The sequence below is a fragment of the Nicotiana sylvestris genome, chromosome 9 (genome assembly GCF_000393655.2).
Source record: "Nicotiana sylvestris chromosome 9, ASM39365v2, whole genome shotgun sequence".
Classification (NCBI taxonomy): domain Eukaryota; kingdom Viridiplantae; phylum Streptophyta; class Magnoliopsida; order Solanales; family Solanaceae; genus Nicotiana; species Nicotiana sylvestris.
Genome location: NC_091065.1, coordinates 12556046 through 12575799, shown reverse-complemented (window position 1 = coordinate 12575799; position 19754 = coordinate 12556046). Strand labels below are relative to the sequence as shown.

General features: G+C 36.8%; 1 protein-coding gene across 1 annotated transcript; it reads right to left on the bottom strand.

Moving 5' to 3' along the window:
* Positions 1-1006: 1006 nt before the first annotated feature.
* Positions 1007-15650, bottom strand: LOC104247795 (phenylacetaldehyde reductase-like). The gene is made up of 6 exons (XM_070156091.1): positions 15416-15650; positions 13238-13407; positions 10789-10980; positions 9520-9682; positions 1946-2132; positions 1007-1437 (listed from the first exon to the last, which is right to left on the bottom strand). The coding sequence occupies exons 1-6, from the start codon at positions 15531-15533 to the stop codon at positions 1281-1283; spliced, it is 987 nt and encodes a 328-aa protein (XP_070012192.1). The 5' UTR covers positions 15534-15650; the 3' UTR covers positions 1007-1280.
* Positions 15651-19754: the final 4104 nt, after the last annotated feature.

Below are 19754 nucleotides of genomic sequence, written 5' to 3'. Positions count from 1 at the left end.
CAGTTCTTTTCCAAATTTTACCTCACCAAATTCGCTCTCAAAGAGTTGCAAAGTAGTCCAACTGAACCAAATCTCTAGGTTGAAGCTTCTTGGACTATTATCAATTAATTTCAATAGCACCCACTCGAATTTGAGCACGATTCTTTCATAAATTTTCATATCTGAAAAGCTTCTAACTCCCTCAACCTAATTTTGGTTTGGATATCAAAATCTTGACTTCACAACAAACTTAGGAGAGGTGGCCACTGGAGTGGAAAGAAGAAGAGGAGAAAATCTAGAAGAGATGAGTGAAGATTGTTTGGGTTAAACATTGAAACTTTTATTTCAAGATATATACAATATGGGCCTCAGCGTGTAAAATTCCAAAATATGGGCGCTTTATGGTTATAGAACTGGGTCGGGTGATATACAGTGTAATTGTTCCTATATATTATACACGGTAGGATTTTAGGAAATCTGAGACAACCTTTAAACTATAGCTAGTATGGAAGGCGATGGCATTTGGAAGGAAAGAGGTCTCTGTTTAAGCATTTTTTGTTCGTTCCCAGAACTATTTGCAATTCATCATTAATTTTAGGAAATTTATGCATGCCCCTAGTTTCTTTAACCATCGTTATTTCTTATCTAAATGAAGAGTATAACCAAAATAATCCTAAACTATTTCACTTGAATTTAACATTTTTCTCCTTGTGATGCCCTAGTGACCATAAAATGGTCTTAAAAGTGAGTGGGAGCAAGTCTCAAGGATAGCATAAATCATAAACTTGATTCATGTTTTTTCCAAACTACCACTTCAGAATGTTCCTTATCTTACTTCGCCAAATAAAACTCTTTTTTATACCATACACTATGCATTACAATCTCCGCATGTCCTCACCACAACAAAAATTACGCCTCAATCCCAAACAAGTTGGGGTCATTGGTCATTAGGCAAGGTCCGCTTTGTTGTGCATCTCTAATGTTCTGCTCATGGTATTTTAAGAGCTTGTTGCATCAAGACAGTGACTAAATCTTAAAACTCGATAAGAGCTTACATATATATATTTATGCTTTGCATTAATAGCTTTGCTAAGCAATCTATGCAGCTATAGAAATTCACAAAAAATTTCAACCAAGTTTGATAAAAAATTATTAAGGGGTATAGACTCTGAAACCTCAATTCTAAATTAGCCCAAAAATAAAAGGAAGAATAATTGTTCAGGCTATGGTTGTACTAGTTTTTGTAAAGAATATAAGTTTTTCAAGACTTGCTGACTTTCCAGAAAAGCTTTGAGAAACGCTCACATAGCCGATGAGCCTCCAAAAAACCTTTTTTCCTTCAAACTTTCGACAGTTTCTTTGATGCTTTCTTCGAGAGGAGTGAATTCAACACCCAAGCTTTTCGCCCTTTCCTTTGATACTTGATAGTTTTGCATCAACGGATTGTCGTCAGCACACCTACAGAGGTTATTTCAAGAAATGTAGTTAAAAAGCAATTTCAATGCAAAGCTTGATAGTTTCATGCTATTTCAAAAGCTTGATTGTCTCATGTGCGCGCTCTCTCTCTCGCTGATCTATTTCTCTCACATAAAGTGATCAAGAATCAATCTGCATGTCATATTCATCTAACGACATAGCAAGTTTGTGTGATCAAAGCCAGAGGAGGATTTAGAGGGGCGGAAGGGGATTCACCCGAAACCCCTTCGCCAAAAAGTTACATAGTATATATAAGGCAAAATCTGTTTTTTTTACCTCTATATATTAAGCTTTGAATCCCCTTGACACAGCCCAAAAACATAGCTGAGTGGTCAAGGGGGTTCAAACTTTTGTAAGGTCATAGGTTCAATTCCCACTAGCTACAATTTTTTTTAACTTTTTTCTTTTTGAACCCCCTTAGCGGAAATCCTGCCTCCGCCACTGATCAAAGCTCAAGCAAAAACGAACTTATTTTTTGATGAGTACTTACTTTTCTGGAAGTCGCATAGTAGGGTAAAGATCACGTAATATCTTCAGTATATCAGAGTAGTGGGCAACTCTCTCAACCATTAAATATCTTCCATTAGCTGAAGGATTCTCAAATGCGAGAATATGTGCATTTGCGACATCTTTGACGTTAACCCACCCAAAGGTAGAATTTGGGTATGTCTCGGCACCTATATAACATGGAAAATAAACATTCAAAATGAGGAAAGGGAAGGTAAAACATATTTAATGAATAAACAGATTGCAATATCATTAGGGGGGAAAATAAGAAAAAGTAATTTTACCAATAAAATGATTACATTTTCATGACTAATATTGTCTGCCTCAATTGTTCTGTTTAGCCTTTGATTGATATTTAAACTTAAAAGGGTATATTACTATGAAGTCCTCTCTTTTTTTTGAGAATGTAACAGATTTATATATTAATAAAAAGACTTCACTAAAAAAGTGAAGTCACCCATATTTAGGGATGGCAATTGGGGCAGGGCAGGGTGTGGCAGGGCAACCTTTGACCCACTAAGATTTTGACCCGCCCCCGTTTAGCCTTGTTCCAAAATTTTGCCCTGCCCCGCCCCGCCCTGCCCCGTTTAGATTCATTTTCATTTTTTTTATTTTTTTTCATTTTCCAGTAAATACTTTGTCTTACCCGTATATTTATATAAATACCATATTTTACATCAACTATGCCAAAGAAAAACAAAGAACATCATCTTTGTTTTAAACCATCATCTTCGAAGATTAACGTGCTATTTGGTTTTTAACCATCATCTTCGAAGATTAACTATGAGAAGATACATAATATTGCAATTATATTTCAATATTTGTTGCAATTATATTTGTTTCAATATTTCAATATTTCAATTATATTGCAATTATATTTGTTTCTTAATTGTCAATATTTGTCTTTATAAATATTGACAATTAAGAAGGGACTTCGGCATTCTTTTTAAAATTTTATCACGAATTATAAATTACGAACAATTAAAGTTGGCATTAGTAAATGTCACGGTTGAAAATCATACAACACATGGCTTCTCTCACTCTCAAGATAACGCATAATATGTATACTTTGGATTGTCTATTTCTTTAATTGTAGCTTTCATGTTACATTCATTAATACGTAGAAAATTCTACCATCCTTTAAAGGTATTATTCCAAATTTGTGTCTGCGACATCCTCTAGCTACTTCAATATCAATTTATGAAAAAGAAGACATAGAACAATAAAGTAAGCAAGGGGCTGACCTACAACCTGCCCTGCCCCATTAAAATTTTTCAAAAATATAGTTTTGCCCTGCCCTGCCCCGCCCCGCCCCATTTACATATTTCCCTGCCCTGCCCTGTTTACTGTTTGCCCTGCCCCGCCCCAATTGCCATCCCTACCCATATTTACAAAGAAAGTGCCCATAAAGGCAAAAACAGAGCACTACTAATCCTAGGTCATCTCACAGGGAGTCTAGAACATCAAAAATGGATTCATGATTCTCCAGACACTTTCCTTTACACCAAAAATAGAAAAGAGCCAAACATTTCATCTTTATCTTTTGGATATTATTGTATTTGTATTCAAAGCATCTTTGGTTTCTCTCTTCCCAAATTGTCCACCATATGCATGCTGGAACAATTCTCCATCTCTCTTTATAACTAGAAATGTTGCCCTCCCTATTCAGCAAGTTAGAACATCATTAATTCTTCCCGGCATTGCCTGGCATTGCCCATGATATTCCCCTTAAGCTGATGAAGATTCTCCATATTTGGAGAGTGAAATTGCAATGCAAAAAAGGATGGCTAATTGTCTCTGTCTTCTCTCCACATAAGTAACATCTAGAACACAGGTGGAATCCTCTCTTGACTAAATTATCTTGTGTTAGTACTGCTTCTTTTGCAGTAACCATGTAAAGCACGCAACCTTGTATGGAACTTTTACTTTCCATATCATCTTCCATGGCCAATAGCAAACCTGGTTGTTGGACAAGTTGAATTCCTTGTAAGGAGACCTAACAGAAAACTTCCCCTGCCTATTGCTTTGCCATACGATAAGATCTTGATTAGAGTTGATACCACTGAATAGCTCCAAAGTATTGTAAAAGTCAGTTACTCTTTCAATTTCCCAATCATTTAGCATTCTTCTGAATGTAAGATTCCATCCATGATTAGTCCATGTCTCATGTAATGTTGCTTGTTGCTGTTGATTCAAGGAATATATGTCAGGAAAGAGATCCTTCAATGGTCCTTGTCCTAGCCAATTGTCATCCCACAGTGAAATCTTCCTACTATTTCCTACCTTGAACTTGGATTTATTAATCATTTTTGGCCATAGATTCCCGATTGACTTCCACAAACTGACGCCATATGGTCTTCTCCTTTGGTTGTCCATTTTCCTTCCGTTCCGTACTTCTCCGTAACAACCTCCTTCCACAGTGATTGTTCATCTGATGTAAATTTCCATAGCCACTTCATCATCAAACACTGATTCTGAACCCTTATGTTTTTTATTCCTAGTCCCCTTGCCTTTTTGCTAGTAGTGATGATGCTCCAGTTAACCAGGTGGAACTTCTTCTTCTCATTGTTGCCTTCCCATAGGAAATTTCTTCTTAAAGCATCAATTCTCTTCGCTACATTAACTGGGATAGGAAATAGAGACATCATATAAGTAGGCATGGCATCTAATACAGAGTTAATCAGAGTTAGTCTACCCCCATAGCTAGATATTGATTCTTCCAGTTTGCTAGCTTCTTTTCACACTTCTCCAACACTCCATTCCAAATTCCTTTTGATTTGCTCTCGACTTCCAGTGGCATCCCCAGGTATACAGTAGGGAGTTCACCTACATTCCCACCTAGAATATCAGCAAGACTTTGTACCTCCATTATCTCATTAACCGGATAAATGAAGCTTTTGTACCAATTTATGTGTAGAAGTGGCTTCGAAAAGAATGAATATCACCCTTAGTACTTTCAGTTGTTCTCTATCAGCTTCACAGAACACCAAAGTATCATCAACATACTGCAAGTGTGAAATCCTCATGTTGCTATCATCCCTGCAGTTCACCTTGAATCCTCTGATCCAATTGTTTGTCTGTGCTCTTTTTAGCATATCGTTCAAACCTTCCATCGCAATAATGAATAAGAAAGGGGATAGGGGATCTCCTTGTCTCAGACCCCTCTGGGAAGGGAAGAAACTAGCTGGTGCTCCATTGATGAGTACCGAGAAGCTTACAGTTGAGATGCAGTATTTTATCCGGTGAATCCATCTTCTACCAAAACCCATTCTTCTTAGTGTTTCAAGGAGAAAATTCGAGTTCAAATGATCATATGCTTTCTCTATATCCAGCTTGCATAGTATACCAGGTTCTCTGCTTGTTTTCCTTGTATCGATGCATTCATTAGCTATAAGGACAGCGTCCATGATCTGTCTGCCTCTTATGAAAGCCATTTGTTGAGAATCCACCAGCTTGTTGACCACCTTTTTTAGCCTCTCAGTCAGTAACTTGGAGATAATTTTGTATATACTGTCTATCAGACTGATAGGCTTGAAATCTCTCAGTTCTTTGGCCCCCTGCTTTTTAGGAATCAAAGCTACAAAAGTGGCATTAATGCTCTTTTCAAACATTCCTTGATCATAAAAGTTTTGAACCGCATCTACTACATCCTTTTTAACCACATCCCAGCAATTGGAGAAAAAGGCCATTGTGAAACCATTTGGACCTAGTGCTTTGTCACCTGCACATGCCTTAACACTGTCTCATATTTCCTGCTCTCCAAATGGACTCTCCAGCATTGAGTTATCTTCTGTGGTAAACATCTGGTTGTTTCTGATGGAACCTAGTGGCCTCCACTCCTCTTCTTCTGTGTATAGGTTTTGATAGAATCTGATCACCTCCCTCTTGATATCTTCCGGGTTTTGTAGAGATCCCCCTTCTACTATTAACTGATCTATATTATTAAATCTCCTGTGAGCATTAGCTGTTCTGTGGAAGAATTTGGTATTTCAGTCTCCCTTTTTTAACCAAAGGGCCCTGGATCTCTGTCTCCATGCTACTTCTTCATGGTTTGCAATCTCCTCAAACTCCATGGTCAATGATGTTTTTGTGATTATTTCCTCCTCTGACAAGCTCCTTTGGTCATGTATCTCCTCCAGCACTACAAGTTGGTTGAGGATACTTGCTTTCTGTAATGCTAAGTTGCCTTGAAGAGTTTTGCTCCATTCCTTTAACTTTGTCTTCAATGCTTTAAGCTTCACAGTTAGAATGAAATCTGGCCTTCTTCACAGGTGAAAGAGTTCCACCATTCTTCAATTCTGTCTTTGAATCCTTCAGTGTGTAACCACCAGTTCTCAAACTTAAAGTATGATTTAACTGGATCCCAACTACCACATTGCAGCATCAATGGATAATGATTTGAAGTAATTCTGTGAAGCAATGATTGCATTATGTTTCTGAAGTCTTCATTCCAGTCAGCAGAAATCAAGAATCTATCCAGTCTGGCTGCTATTACATGTCTGTCACCTTTTCTCCATGTGTACTCTCCTCCTGATAATTGGATATCTACCAGTTCCATGTCTCCAATGAAGTTTGAAAAATCAGTCATAGCTCTTGTGAATCTGGAACAATTCTTCTTCTCTGATGGGTACCTTACTGTATTGAAATCCCCACATACCACCCCAGGTCCATTAAATAGACCTCTTGCACCTGCTAGCTCCCACCATACTTCCTCCCTCTTTTTTCGATCATTAGGAGCATACACAAGATGCCATGCGTATTCCGGAGTCTTACTTGAAAATTTACATGTAACTGTATGTGCTCTAACCCAACATACCTCCCCCTTCCATATTCTACCATCCCACATTACTACAATACCCCCTCTAGTCCCACTAGCTTCCAGCTAAGCGAATTTCATCCATCTATTACCCCATAATTCTTTTACAATCTCCCTAATACCCCCTTCTATTTTATATTCTTGGAAGCAAAATATCTCTGCCTTCCAACTGAGTATCAAACTTTTAATTAATCTCCTTTTCCTGACTCTATTTAAGTCCCCTAACATTCCATGAAATAATGTTCACTAACATTGGCTATGACTGATGATGCTTCCCCCCTGCTTCTAGTTCTATTGCTCTTGAAATTGCTTCCAATATCAAAACCTTTCAGCTCTTTGAATCCCTTCTTCTTCTTTGAAATCTGGACATCCTGTGTAACTTCTTTCCCTTTGATCGCTTGCCTTCTGTTGTCAATTTTCATGTAAAGTTCCAATGCTTCTCTCTCACATCCACTAAAGTCCACCCCAAATTCTTTGCTCAATCTAATGATATTCTGATGTACCCATATTGATGCTTCAAATTCCAGGTCTTCTTCTGCCTCCAAGTTTTGATGGTTTAGAGGCACAATTTCTTCAATTGCCCATTCCACAGCCATATCAGATTCTTTTGATTGCATGTGCATGTTGTTGTAGCCCTCTAAATTTTGTCCCTTCCTTCTGTGCTCAGCAAGAATCAACATAGCGTTATCTTCGGGAATAGCTTCTTGTTGATTTTCTTTATCTCCATCATCCTCCCTCTCTTCTTTCTCTTCTTTTGAACTGTCGTTGTTGTTTCTTTCCTTTGGTTCCTCCCAGAAAGTGGTCATTTGATTTGCCCCAGAAGATTCGAACTGAATAGTTGTTATCTCTTCATTAAAAGGATCTGGCAAGTGCTTTGTGAATGGTATTTTAAATGCCTTCTCTTCAGATATAATTTGGGCCAATGAATCTGGGCACAATTCTTTTTTTGTTGTAGTGCTGCGAAACCCTATTAGTATTCATTAAAGAGTCACATAACTCATCACTTGCTCTTTTAGGGATAGGTTGAACCTGCTTTGAGCTACCCACATGTCCCATCAAAACACATGTAGCTCCTCCCCTATTGGCTGCTTGTTTGCTATTACTCTCAGGTTCAACACATGTAGCTCTGATCACTTGCTCTTTTAGTTTTGTTTCCTCCTCAGTTTCGATCCAGCCACCACAAAATTCCCCAACTTCTTTGAATACGTTTTGAGACCATCCCTCTAGCAGGTTCAACCTATCCCTCCCCTATTGGCTGCTTGTTTGCTATTACTCTCATGTTCGTGCGATTGTCTTCTCCGTTTACACCGCCGAACGTTCTCACCGGAGCTTCACACCAGATCTGAATCTCGAATACTACCCTTTCACATTCTACTTTCACTGTTTTTGGTATTGCCGATCCATCTCCTCTCACCTTTATTCTTGCCCATTTCAAGTGATTTTTTAGTTTTGTTTCCTCCTCAGTTTCGATCCAGCCACCACAAAATTCCCAAACTTCTTTGAATACGTTTTGAGACCATCCCTCTAGCAGAAGCCCTACTAATCTAATCCATACATGATTCATCATTTTATTTCTTGGAACGGACCCAACCATCGGATTCCACCATTGGAGCTTAACTTTGTGTTTCTTCAAAAACCATTCGCTTCTCAGTACATGGTCAGCGATTATTTTCGAAGAGAATTCGAAGAGGAACCTATTCTGGTGCATCTCGTAGATGTTGATTCCATGTGGTTGCTTCCAAGAATTTGCTGCCCATTTACGAACTTCCTATAAAGTTGCAATTTCGAAGTTTTCGTCTGGAATGAATCCCACCAGGCACCTGTCTAGCAAATCGTTGTGTGTTAAATCTCCAGAAATGTGTATAGTGTCTCCTTCTTGTTGGATCTCCGCTTCCTTCATATCTCTGCTTGCCCATTTATGGTTTCTGACTGTGTTTGAGTAAAGAAGTCCTTCAATGACTTTTGGAGCAATAATGGTGTTCCTTCGTACCCTGCCATTAATGAACCTTTCTATTTTTGTTGCAATATTTGACCAACCTGAATTGAATGTCGCCTCCGGAACAATAATAATTGACCTTCCCCTGCTTTGGACTTTAATGATGGTTATATACAAAAACTAAGTTGATCTCCCATTTTGTTTGAAATATACAAGAGAATTCACCTCTAGTTTAATAAGCACATCACCCCAGCATTGTCTTTTGCAATAATTGTACTTAACCATAGCCACCCCACCTAGCCCATCAGCCTCGAGTCCTTCAAATTCCAGCCAAAGCAACAGGACAACACCCAACAAGAGCAAAATGATAAAAAGCCGAACCAGTATTTTGGACGAATTGCTCTCAATTTAACCCCATTATTTTAAGCCATAAGACTGAGGTGAGAATCTTGTCATATTCATTTTTTTAAGGCAAATAATTTTATTAATAATGGGAAAAAGAACTCCCATATACGCTCTTGTCATATTCATACTAGGAGGAAGATCAATCTAGTTTTGTTAAAGTAGTCGAATAGGTCTACTTAGGTTGACCGAAAAGAAAAAGATGGCAGAATTTTGTGTTTTGTCTTGGCCTTAGAGACCGCCTTGGCATTGCACACAGCCTTGGTCTTGGCCTGCCGCGCGGCCTTTGATATTTCTATTTGTTAGATTTAACAGTCCTGTCCATGTTACTTCACCAGATTGATAAAGGTACTTAGTATAAGCTATAAGGTAAAGATTTAACTAACTAAAGTTTAAAACATACCATTTACCAAGTTCAAGACTGCACCAGAACTAGTATTGAGTGTAGGCTGTAACAAAGGACCAATAACCATAGCAGGATTTATTGCAACCATATCAATCCCTTTCTCCTTCACAAACTTCCATGCAGCATCCTCAGCCAATGTCTTTGAGAGAACATACCAGAGCTAAAAAGAAACACGAGGAAAGAAAATGTCATAGATTGAAATCCAGACCCCCGTGGAGGGGGGGGGATCAAAATAGTGGAGAGTCTACAATTCCCACAAGAGAGAGAGAGAGAGAGAGAGATTCAAAATGGTGGAAAGTATGCAGTTGCCAAGAGTAATAACATTATTCATATATTGAGCCTTTTTCTTTTCTAAGGAAGCTCGGAGACAGAAAACCGGAGATCTTCACAAAATGTGACTGCTTTATTTAAACATGCAAAGGACAAGGAGGTCACTTACAAGACTCATTGCAACTAATCTCAAAGATTTCAATCAAAAGAAACCAACGAAATGTATGTACTCACCAGACTTGATACGTCGCAAATAAAACATATAATGTAATATGAGATGATTCTTTATAATTAAAAAGTCACTAAAACAGCATAACTTTAAGCATATATGTCCAAAACACACGTCTTCCTAATTATATATCAACCAGAGAAGCGCTTGGATGAACACCTAAAAGTAAGGATCAGAAACTTCAATTGGCATAAATAACTTCAAAAATAGCAACTTGTGACATTAATCAGAATTAAGTGCCGAGCATAGATGCAGTAAGAAATTCTTTAAACTGGATTACCTTGTCATGGTTAATGAGTTCTTGTTGAGATTAAAATGATAAGATGCACACCGCTATGATGCGCCTGGTCAATCTTAGTACCAAGCTATCGTAAAAGTAACCTTGTCATGGTTAATGAGTTCTTGTTGAGATTAAAATGATAAGATGCACACCGCTATGATGCGCCTGGTCAATCTTAGTACCAAGCTATCGTAAAAGTAACTGTAGGCAAAGAGTCTAGTTCATCACAAATCTAGGTAGCCCTTACACTCTTATAGAGAGTATATATTGTGTTTACAAATTTTTTAGGCACGCCTCGGCTGCTGTTTTAAACATTTATAAGTCCCTAATTTTCCCAATACACACACAAGAATAAATAGTTACACATTATTAGCACACTTTAAATTGTCCGTGAATGTGCCCTTAAAAAGACGAAGAAAGAACTATAGGCACACCTGTTTTTCCGTGAATGTGCCCAAAAAAGACGAAGAAAGAAATATAGGCACACCTGTTTTTCTCTGCAATAGTCTGGACTGGTCCACCAGCTTTCATCAACCACAACCTCAGGTGTCCGAGGCTGACCACTATAAGCAACTGCAGCTATGGAAGATGTTAAAACCACTCGTTTTACTGACGGTGCTTTGGCACATGAACCGAGAAGATTGAGTGTCCCCTTGACAGCAGGATCAAGTAACTCAGCCTGAAATATGGGCAAACCCAGGGTTGACTTGCAATGAAAACCATCACTAGAAAGCAAGTTGGCTATGTTAATTTCATAAAATAAATACCATTAACATAATACACATTTCATTTTCTGGAAAACATGACTAATCTTATTGTGCAACTACCAAATGTGAACAATTCCACCATCAGCTAGTAGAGGTCCATAAACAAAGCACCATAATAACATTATGAAATTCTTAAGATTTATATATTTCAAGAGCTGTATACTTTAATATTGGATTGTTCTCTCATGACATTTAAGCCACTGTCACAGTTTTCCTTTAAAGGGATGACCACTACTTACTTTTAAACATCATATTTGTGTAATATGTATAAGTTGGCCACTAATCTACAAATAATCTTTTTCGGGATCACTGAAAAATTATCATTTTTCATTTTTAAATGAACAATATCAAAGACAACTTTGATCCAAATTCCAAAAGAAGAATATGTATTAGCTTCGCTACTTTTTCAGAAAGTAATTATCTTTATATTATACCGTTTATAATTTCTAAATAATCCAAGCATCAGAATTAGATATTACAATTTTTTGTCATGCTATGCATGCAAAGCAAGTTAAGAAATTACGATAACACACGTTTCGTATGTAACTAATGTCTGGAAGACACTTTTATACTAGAAGGAAAATAAGTTTCAAAATGTACAAATGATGGGTCAAGTTGGCACATCAGACTATAACCCATTGTTAGCCCATCTTGATCCAACCCACTCGGGCTAGAATATACTTTTGGGATGGTCATCTATTGATTTGGCCAATTTTAACCGGCCAAATTCAGCCTACCCCACCCATTTTCTATCCCTACTACTTACTCTAATGAACTTTCCTCGACCAACCATAAGTCTAGTTTTATAGCCGCTAGATATGATCCAAAGCAGAGAGAGTTCTAGAGATAGATCAAGGAGAATTTGTTATCTTACCGACATGATTCAAACCATTCAATCACTACTTTTATTAGGTTTCATATTTTGTTTTTAAAAAAAATTAGCTTTCGTATTTATGTGAGAGTTTTATGAGCCGTTTGGATTGGCTTATTTTAAGTGTTTTTAAGCCAAAATTGTTATTAAGCCATTGTAGTGTTTGGATAAAGTAAAAAAATACTTTTAAGCACTTATTTTTAAGCTAAAATGACAAAAATAAGCCAAAAGCTAGAATTCCTAACTTATGGCTTTTGGCTTAAAAGTCACTTACAACAAGCTCATCCAAACGGGCTCTTAGTCTAATAGGTGGTAAAAAAGTAACTTAACTGACATTTGCGGACAAGTAATAATGGTGAATGATTTCTTTTTCTTTTTAGTAATGGTGGTGTTTGAGCCAACTTGCACATACCCCAAAAATCCCGTCGGTACCCACTATCTCCCACTAGCACAAGTACTGAGTAACTCTGTGCACCTATGCTTAGGCTGTTAGGCAGCTGGGGAGATATCACATAGCTTAAGCTAACTGTTTTTTCAATGGATGAACAGATTTCATGAAACTAAACTTTTAAAAAGTTTTCTATGGCAGTCTAATTTTGATACGGATCGTCAAGTTACTAAACAGCCAAGCTACAAAAGGAGCTTGAAAGAAGAGAAGAAAGAGAGTGAAATTTCAATCTGAAAAAGAGAAAAATATGAGTAGGACCGAACAAATGGAGAAGGAACCAGGACTAGAGAAAGTGAAAACGCAAATTATATTATGGCAGGACAAATGCTATGCTATGCTATGGCAGGACAATGAAACAGGACAAATGTTATGGTTCAACAGCATAGCATTGGGCTCCTTTCAAATGCAACTGAATTTCTCCTAGAGAGACTAGAAGTGGTGATATTGACTCTGTAATGACTAAAGCTAACTTGATATTAAGATAATAAAGATGCTGATTTCCACACTTCTATTGATTTCTAGAGAACACCATTACACTTTGGGCTTTTCTCAGCACTACCTAGAATAACAACAACAACAACAACAACAACCCAGTATAATCCCACTTAGTGGGGTCTGGGGAGGGTAGTGTGTACGCAGACCTTACCCCTACCCTTGGGTAGAGAGGCTGTTTCCAATAGACCCTCGGTATCCTTCCCTCCAAGAACTCCCCACCTTGCTCTTGGGGTGACTCGAACTCACAACCTCTTGGTTGGAAGTGGAGGTTGCTTACCATCAGAGCAACCCCTCTTGTCTACCTAGAATAAAGGATAAGTATTTACAATATCAAATTTACGAGAATGGGAGGGACCTGTGGATCTGTAACAGAGTAGTAAAATGGAGATGCTGTATGGAATACACCTTCACATCCATCAACCACAGCATCAAATGAACCTTCTTCTAAGAGGTTTGCTTTGAACAAGTGAAGCCTCTCTTCGGCCCCACCAAGGGAAAGCAAATGTTGTGTTTTCTTGGGATCATCTGCAAGAAGAAATCACAATGTATTCACCACATATAAGCAGTAAATATGACCTAATAACATAGGCATAGAATGAAATATCTAATTTTTTCATACTTCGATATTAAATTAAGAGCGCTGAAATTTTAAATCCATGTGATAGGCAAAACAAGATCAACCTTAGTAATCTTTTCTTTACTATACTAAACTTATTTAGTTCGTGTGTTAATAGGAGAAAAAACTCTAAATCACATGGTAGGGAAAGACCTACAATCTTGCGAAATTAATACAGACATAGCTAAGAACAAAATACATTTGAAGAAAAGTTGGTTTTGCGTAGTGATGTGCCATAATAATCAATTGAGTAATCAAGTCACAAAGCTTGAATTCTCTAAACAAAGGAAGGGAAGGGGGAGCTGGGAGAATAAGCAAGAAAAAGAAGACGGGGTGAGGGCGAAGGTGGGAGAATAAGCAATGGGATAAGTGGAAAACTTTTAAGTCACGGACTGCTACATAACCCATTTCCCCTACATTGGTCAAATAAGGACTTGGCCAAATTTTCATAAAATATGTTCTCCGGGTTCATCAGACACTGACCAACAATAAGGAGAAATTCTCATAACGAAAGAAGTGGCTGCAAGGTCATGGATGAGATAGGATTTGGTCTAATAGCAGGCCAGGGCCAGTGAGCGTTTGAATCAGAAAACATATGTACCAATACATAGAGGTATAATGTGTCAATGGCTCATAATGGGGCTGGAGGAGCAATATTAGGTGGTTTAACGTGGAGAAGAAGCGGGAAGATGCAGAGAGCAATCAAATAATCTAGACACATTAATCAACCACTTTTTACTCAAACTTTATGTCTTCAGTAGACCAACTCCTATAGCAAAAGATATTTGCTTTCTCCATAGAAAGAGAAATTCCGGAGTGTCAGTGGGAAACTCAATGGATAATCCCCCCCCCCCGCCAAACCAAAATCCTTCTTAAATACCAGACTTTTGTCTGTGGCCCAGTTTGAAGTCGTGTTGTGCGCCTAACACACACATCACGTACTGCGCTCTTAACACTAGACCAAAGCCCTGGGGGCAACAAAAGATGGATTTTTCTGCTCAACCATGTTTGAGAACGATACATGAGTCGATAACATAATCACAACATAAACTTGTATGACAAATTGAGAAAATATCTTTCCATTATCACAACATCATTTATATGTCAAATTTGAAAATCTCATTAGTACAAAGCCTTCTAACAATCCATTGGAGCACGGAGGAAGCCTAATGAAATCAAACCAAAATACTCAACTGAAGACCTTAATTAGACAAATAAATAAAAGTGTCCCTTCTCTAATAGCTTAAATTTTTAGATCAAACCGTTCATATAATCAATATGGTATCAAAGCAGATAGAGAGACTGCCACACATCATTAATTGAAAATAGAAAGAAAAACTTCTCACTATTTAAAAAAAAAAAACACAATCTGGCCCGAGAAATAACATGGGGCCCACACGTGAATCAAGATATATAAATAAAAATATACAGCTCCGTAATAATTTAATCTTTTAGATGACACAGTCCTTGTATATCAAGGGTACACTTGTCTCCGTGTGACCTATAGGTCACAAGTTTCAAGCCGTGGTATCATTTTGCATCAAGGTAGGCGGCCTATGTCAATGTCACACCACTTGGTGCAACCTTCCCCGATTCTACGCGAATGCAGGACGTTTCGTGCGGCTGCCCTTTTCGTCCTTGAATATCAAAATATTAAATATCTTTTAAACCTAACATTCCAAGATCCTAACATCCCAAATGATCATAAACACAACAAACCAATTGCATGGCAATCAAACCGACATTTTTCTCCCAATTGTCATAAATCAAAATCCAAGAAACTCAACACCCATAAAAGATCACAAATCCATGTTCTCCATTTCTCCATCAAATGAAAAAACTGACCCAGAAACTAATAAAAAACGTGAATCGTTTGATTATAGAAAGAGATAAAAAGTGAGAGAAAAGGGGACAAACTTGGGTCACGAACGGAAGCCTTAACAGTGTAACCACGCTGGAGCAAGAATTTGACGAGCCATGACGCTATGTAACCTGAAGCTCCTGTTACGCATACTGTTTTCGCTGCTAAACTCATTCTTCCAAACAAGACACAGACACAGAAACAGAGGAATGGTGTTGAGAGAAAATGTGCGTATTTGGGATTTTGGGAATAAAGAATTGAGAGACTGATGGAAAAGGAAATTGAGAGATTATGCTTAAAAACCAGCCACGTGCGCTGTTTCCTTTCTTGGTAACTTTGTGTGTCAAATGATTAAAATGGTCCTTAATGTTTTGGGGTCGTGTATTTTGGTCCTTGATATATACACCCCTAAAAACTAACAAATTTGTTAAAAGTTATGTTTGTTACGAAATAAAAGCAATTTAGTAAAACATGAACAAGAAATAAAGACAATTTAGTAAAACATGAACAAGAAAGAGATAGAGAGAAAGGAAGAAATTTTCTTCTTCAATTGCGTGTATTTTCCTATTTATTACAAGACCTTTATATAGGCATGAAAAGTGAAGAAAATATGTCATGGAATATGTCATTGAATATGTCATTAACCATTTGAGATAAAGATCATGGAGGAAGAGTAGACATCCACCATATTTTAATTTTTATCATAACACTCCCCCTTGGATGTCCATAAATAATGTGCCTCGTTAAAACCTTATTAGGAAAAAACCCTATGGGAAAAAAAATCCTAATAAGGGAAAAAGAGTACACATATTTATATGCCTTTTGGTTGCCTCGTTAAAAACCTTGCAAGGAAAACCCAATGGGATAAAACCTTGTAAGGGAAAAAGAGTACAACGCGTATTAACTCCCCCTAATGAGATTATTAGTTCACATCATTGAGCCTTCGTATCCCAATCTTGTACACTAGTTTCTTGAAGGTTGACGCCGATAGATATTTGGTGAACAAATCAGCCATATTATCACTTGAACGGATCCGTTGCACATTAATATCACCATTCTTTTGAAGATCATGTGTGAACAATAATTTAGGTAAAATGTGCTTTGTCCTAACTCCTTTATGAATCCTCTCTTTAATTGGGCTATGCATGTTGTATTTTCTTCATACAAAACTGTGGGTAGTTTGTCACACTTCAAACCACATTTGTCTCGAATAAGATGTATAGTAGACCTCAACCATACACATTCTCGACTTGCTTCATGAATAGCAATTATCTCAGCATGATTAGAAGTAGCCACAATTGATTGCTTAGTCGATCGCCAAGATAAGACAGTGCCACCACATGTAAACACATAACATGTTTGAGATCAAGCCTTGTGTGTGTCAGATAAATACTCTACATCGACATAATCAACAAGATCGGTATTGCAATCATTGCCATAAAATAAGCCCACACTGGTAATCCCCCTTAGATAACGCAATATGTGCTTGATTTCATTCCAATTTCTCCTTGAGCGGAGCTATATCTTGCTAAGACATTAACTGAAAAAGTTATGTCATGCCTTGTAGTGTTAGCAAGATATATTAGCGCACCAATTGCATTAAGATATGGTACTTTAGGACCAAGAAGCTCTTCATTATTTTCATGAGGTCGGAGTGGATCTTTATTTATATCGAGTAATCTCACAACCATCGGGGTACTTAATGGATGTGCTTTATCCACATAGAAGCTCTTTAAAATCTTTTTAGTGTATGCTGATTGAAGGACAAAAATTCTATCTTTCATATATTCAATTTGTAGACCAAGACAAAATTTTGTCTTTCCAAGATCTTTCATTTCAAATTCTTTCTTTAAACAGTCTACTGCTTTAGGAAGCTCTCCGGGAGTTCTAATGATATTTGAATCATCAACATACATGGCGATTATAACAAATTCAAATTCATATCCTTTTATAAGGACACAAGGATAAATTAAATTATTCTTATACCCTTATTTCAACAAGTACTCTCTCGTGCGATTATACCACATGGGCCCTGATTGTTTCAATCCGTATAAGGATTTTTGAAGCTTTATTTAATAAATTTCTTGGAAACCTTAATATGCTCCAAGACAATTTAAATCTTTCAATGATATCCACTATACGCATATCAAGTTTTTCATATATTGCCAGATTAAAACCTGAAGTGACTATATCCACTATAAGAGAACATGTCTCCATATAATCAATGTGAGGATATTTACTAATTTTCTTGTGCCACAAGTCGTCTTTATGTCTATCGACTTGAACCTTTCGCACAAGAACACATTTATACCTCAATTGACTTTATACTTTCAGGTGTTGGACTATCCGTCCAACTTCACATTTTTCAAGTGAAGTCAATTTCATTGCGTATTTTTTATTTGGCCAATCTTTTATCCGTCCAAATTTCATGACAGATTTGATCTCAAGATCCTCGTCAATATTAATCATATTGAGCGCTACATTATATTAACAATATCGTCGACAATCATTTTATGTCGGTTCCATTATTACCCAATAAAGACATAACTTATTGAGATCTCTTTATTTCATTATTTTCAGGTACCTGAGCCTCTCCCATGAGGTCTTATGAAGTGTTATGTCGTGGTGCTCTTCTAGGGCACTTGCCTCCTTATTATGACCATTTTGAATATTTGCCCCTCTCCTTCTTCAAGGAGTTTTATCTTTGGAACCGATTGGTCTGTTACGCTTCATGCGTGCCATAGACTCTGTCTCTTATGGACTTTATTTTATTTGGAGCATTAACAGTTGAAATATGACATTTAGCTTTGGGCCAGCAAATGTGTCTGGCAATAATTTATAAATTAATTATCACTTGAACTTCAAGTTCATATTTTCTTGTACGAGGATCTATATGTATTCATAATAATTCATTTCGCGTATCACTTTCTCAGCTATCCACTTTCTCCCCCTAATGTTGGGATCACCAACACATTTCCCAACCTTCTTTGGGAACCTATCTTTGTGCATTGTAGTGGCATAATTAAATCATATAGCACATTCATATTTCTATATAGAAATTATTTGGTTCCTGACCCTGAACCGATTGTGATAGGGAGAAATTTTCATAACTTGGCTAGATGCGTACAAGTGCTGGTGTATATTAAATAATACATCTCATACCAAATTTCATTTTTGGGAGTTTTATTCTCATAACCAATGATTTAGCTATAATTGGAGGCATACAATTTCCGCTAAACCAACTTGGATTTAAACCAGTATTATCAAGATAAATCATCATAATTTATATTCTGGAATTATGCTCTAATAATTTGAGCAGGCAATCTTGCAAAAACCAAACTGCAAGTTGATAACAAATGCACATGTAACCATAAAATAGATGCATTTTTTAAAATCATATAATAGTAAACGGTCCACATGGCAGGTGACTGAGCCCATATATATATATCACCTTTTATTCCTTCTAGAAATCAAGGGATTCAATCTCAACCTTTAACTGGTATATCATGAGAATAAGAAGCACAAGAGAATTCTTGAAGAATCTTCTATTCTTCAATATATGTCAATGTAATTCTTAATTAGTTTTTCGCATCATAATTGAACCGAGATGGTCAACCGGTCATGCCAATTAATATTTGTTTTAGTAAACCTCTAGTTTACTTGTGGCATATGATTCCAGCATCATGCTTATATTTGTGTAGTACAAATAGAAAGAAGATCGGGTAACCTTTCATATTTACCCGGTATGATTATAGAAATATGAAGATATTCAATCTTCCTTTCATTTATAGTCTCAATATGCCAATCACTTTGACTTATATATTTGAAACTCAAAAAGTTTCTTTTGAGACTTTACAATATCAATGTCATGAATAAGTTTATTCATCCGGGTAGTAACAAATTAGTTTTTCAGAGTTCTTAACAACTTTTTTACTACAAGATCTTTTATCATACCATTCATATGGTAAATGTCTCCTTCATGGATAAAATTATATCATAATAAATTGTCATGGTCAAAATCATCATAAGCAAAATCATTTCTTGTTTTAACTTTGCTTTTAATAACTTTTATAAGGCATGACAAAATAATATTTGGCGTACCACATGTACACGACCAATGACATATTCATGTAACCACACAATAATATTTATTCTCTTTATTTTACTCAAACCTCACTTGGAGGTGAGTTGTGTGGTATTCATATAATCATGAATTGCATGTCTTTATTCATTGCTTTTATCACATATTACCACATTCAACTTTAGGAATGAGTTTGCATTCTCAATGCTTACACAAGTCATATTCTCTTCAAGGAATGGATCATAATCAGCGACGTGTTTTATTATTTTCATACCAATTTGATGGTAAACATTGCTTCACATTTTGAAGGACTA

Bases quoted from the DNA above. Each gene is read 5' to 3' on its own strand.
- LOC104247795 (XM_070156091.1), bottom strand. From the start codon at position 15,533: ATGAGTTTAGCAGCGAAAACAGTATGCGTAACAGGAGCTTCAGGTTAC. The intron at 10,981-13,237 runs GTCCCTCCCATT...CCCATATTTCAG, and splicing joins ACTCTGTTACAGATCCACAG to GCTGAGTTACTTGATCCTGC. The intron at 2,133-9,519 runs GTATGTTTTAAA...CATGTTATATAG, and splicing joins AGTCTTGAACTTGGTAAATG to GTGCCGAGACATACCCAAAT.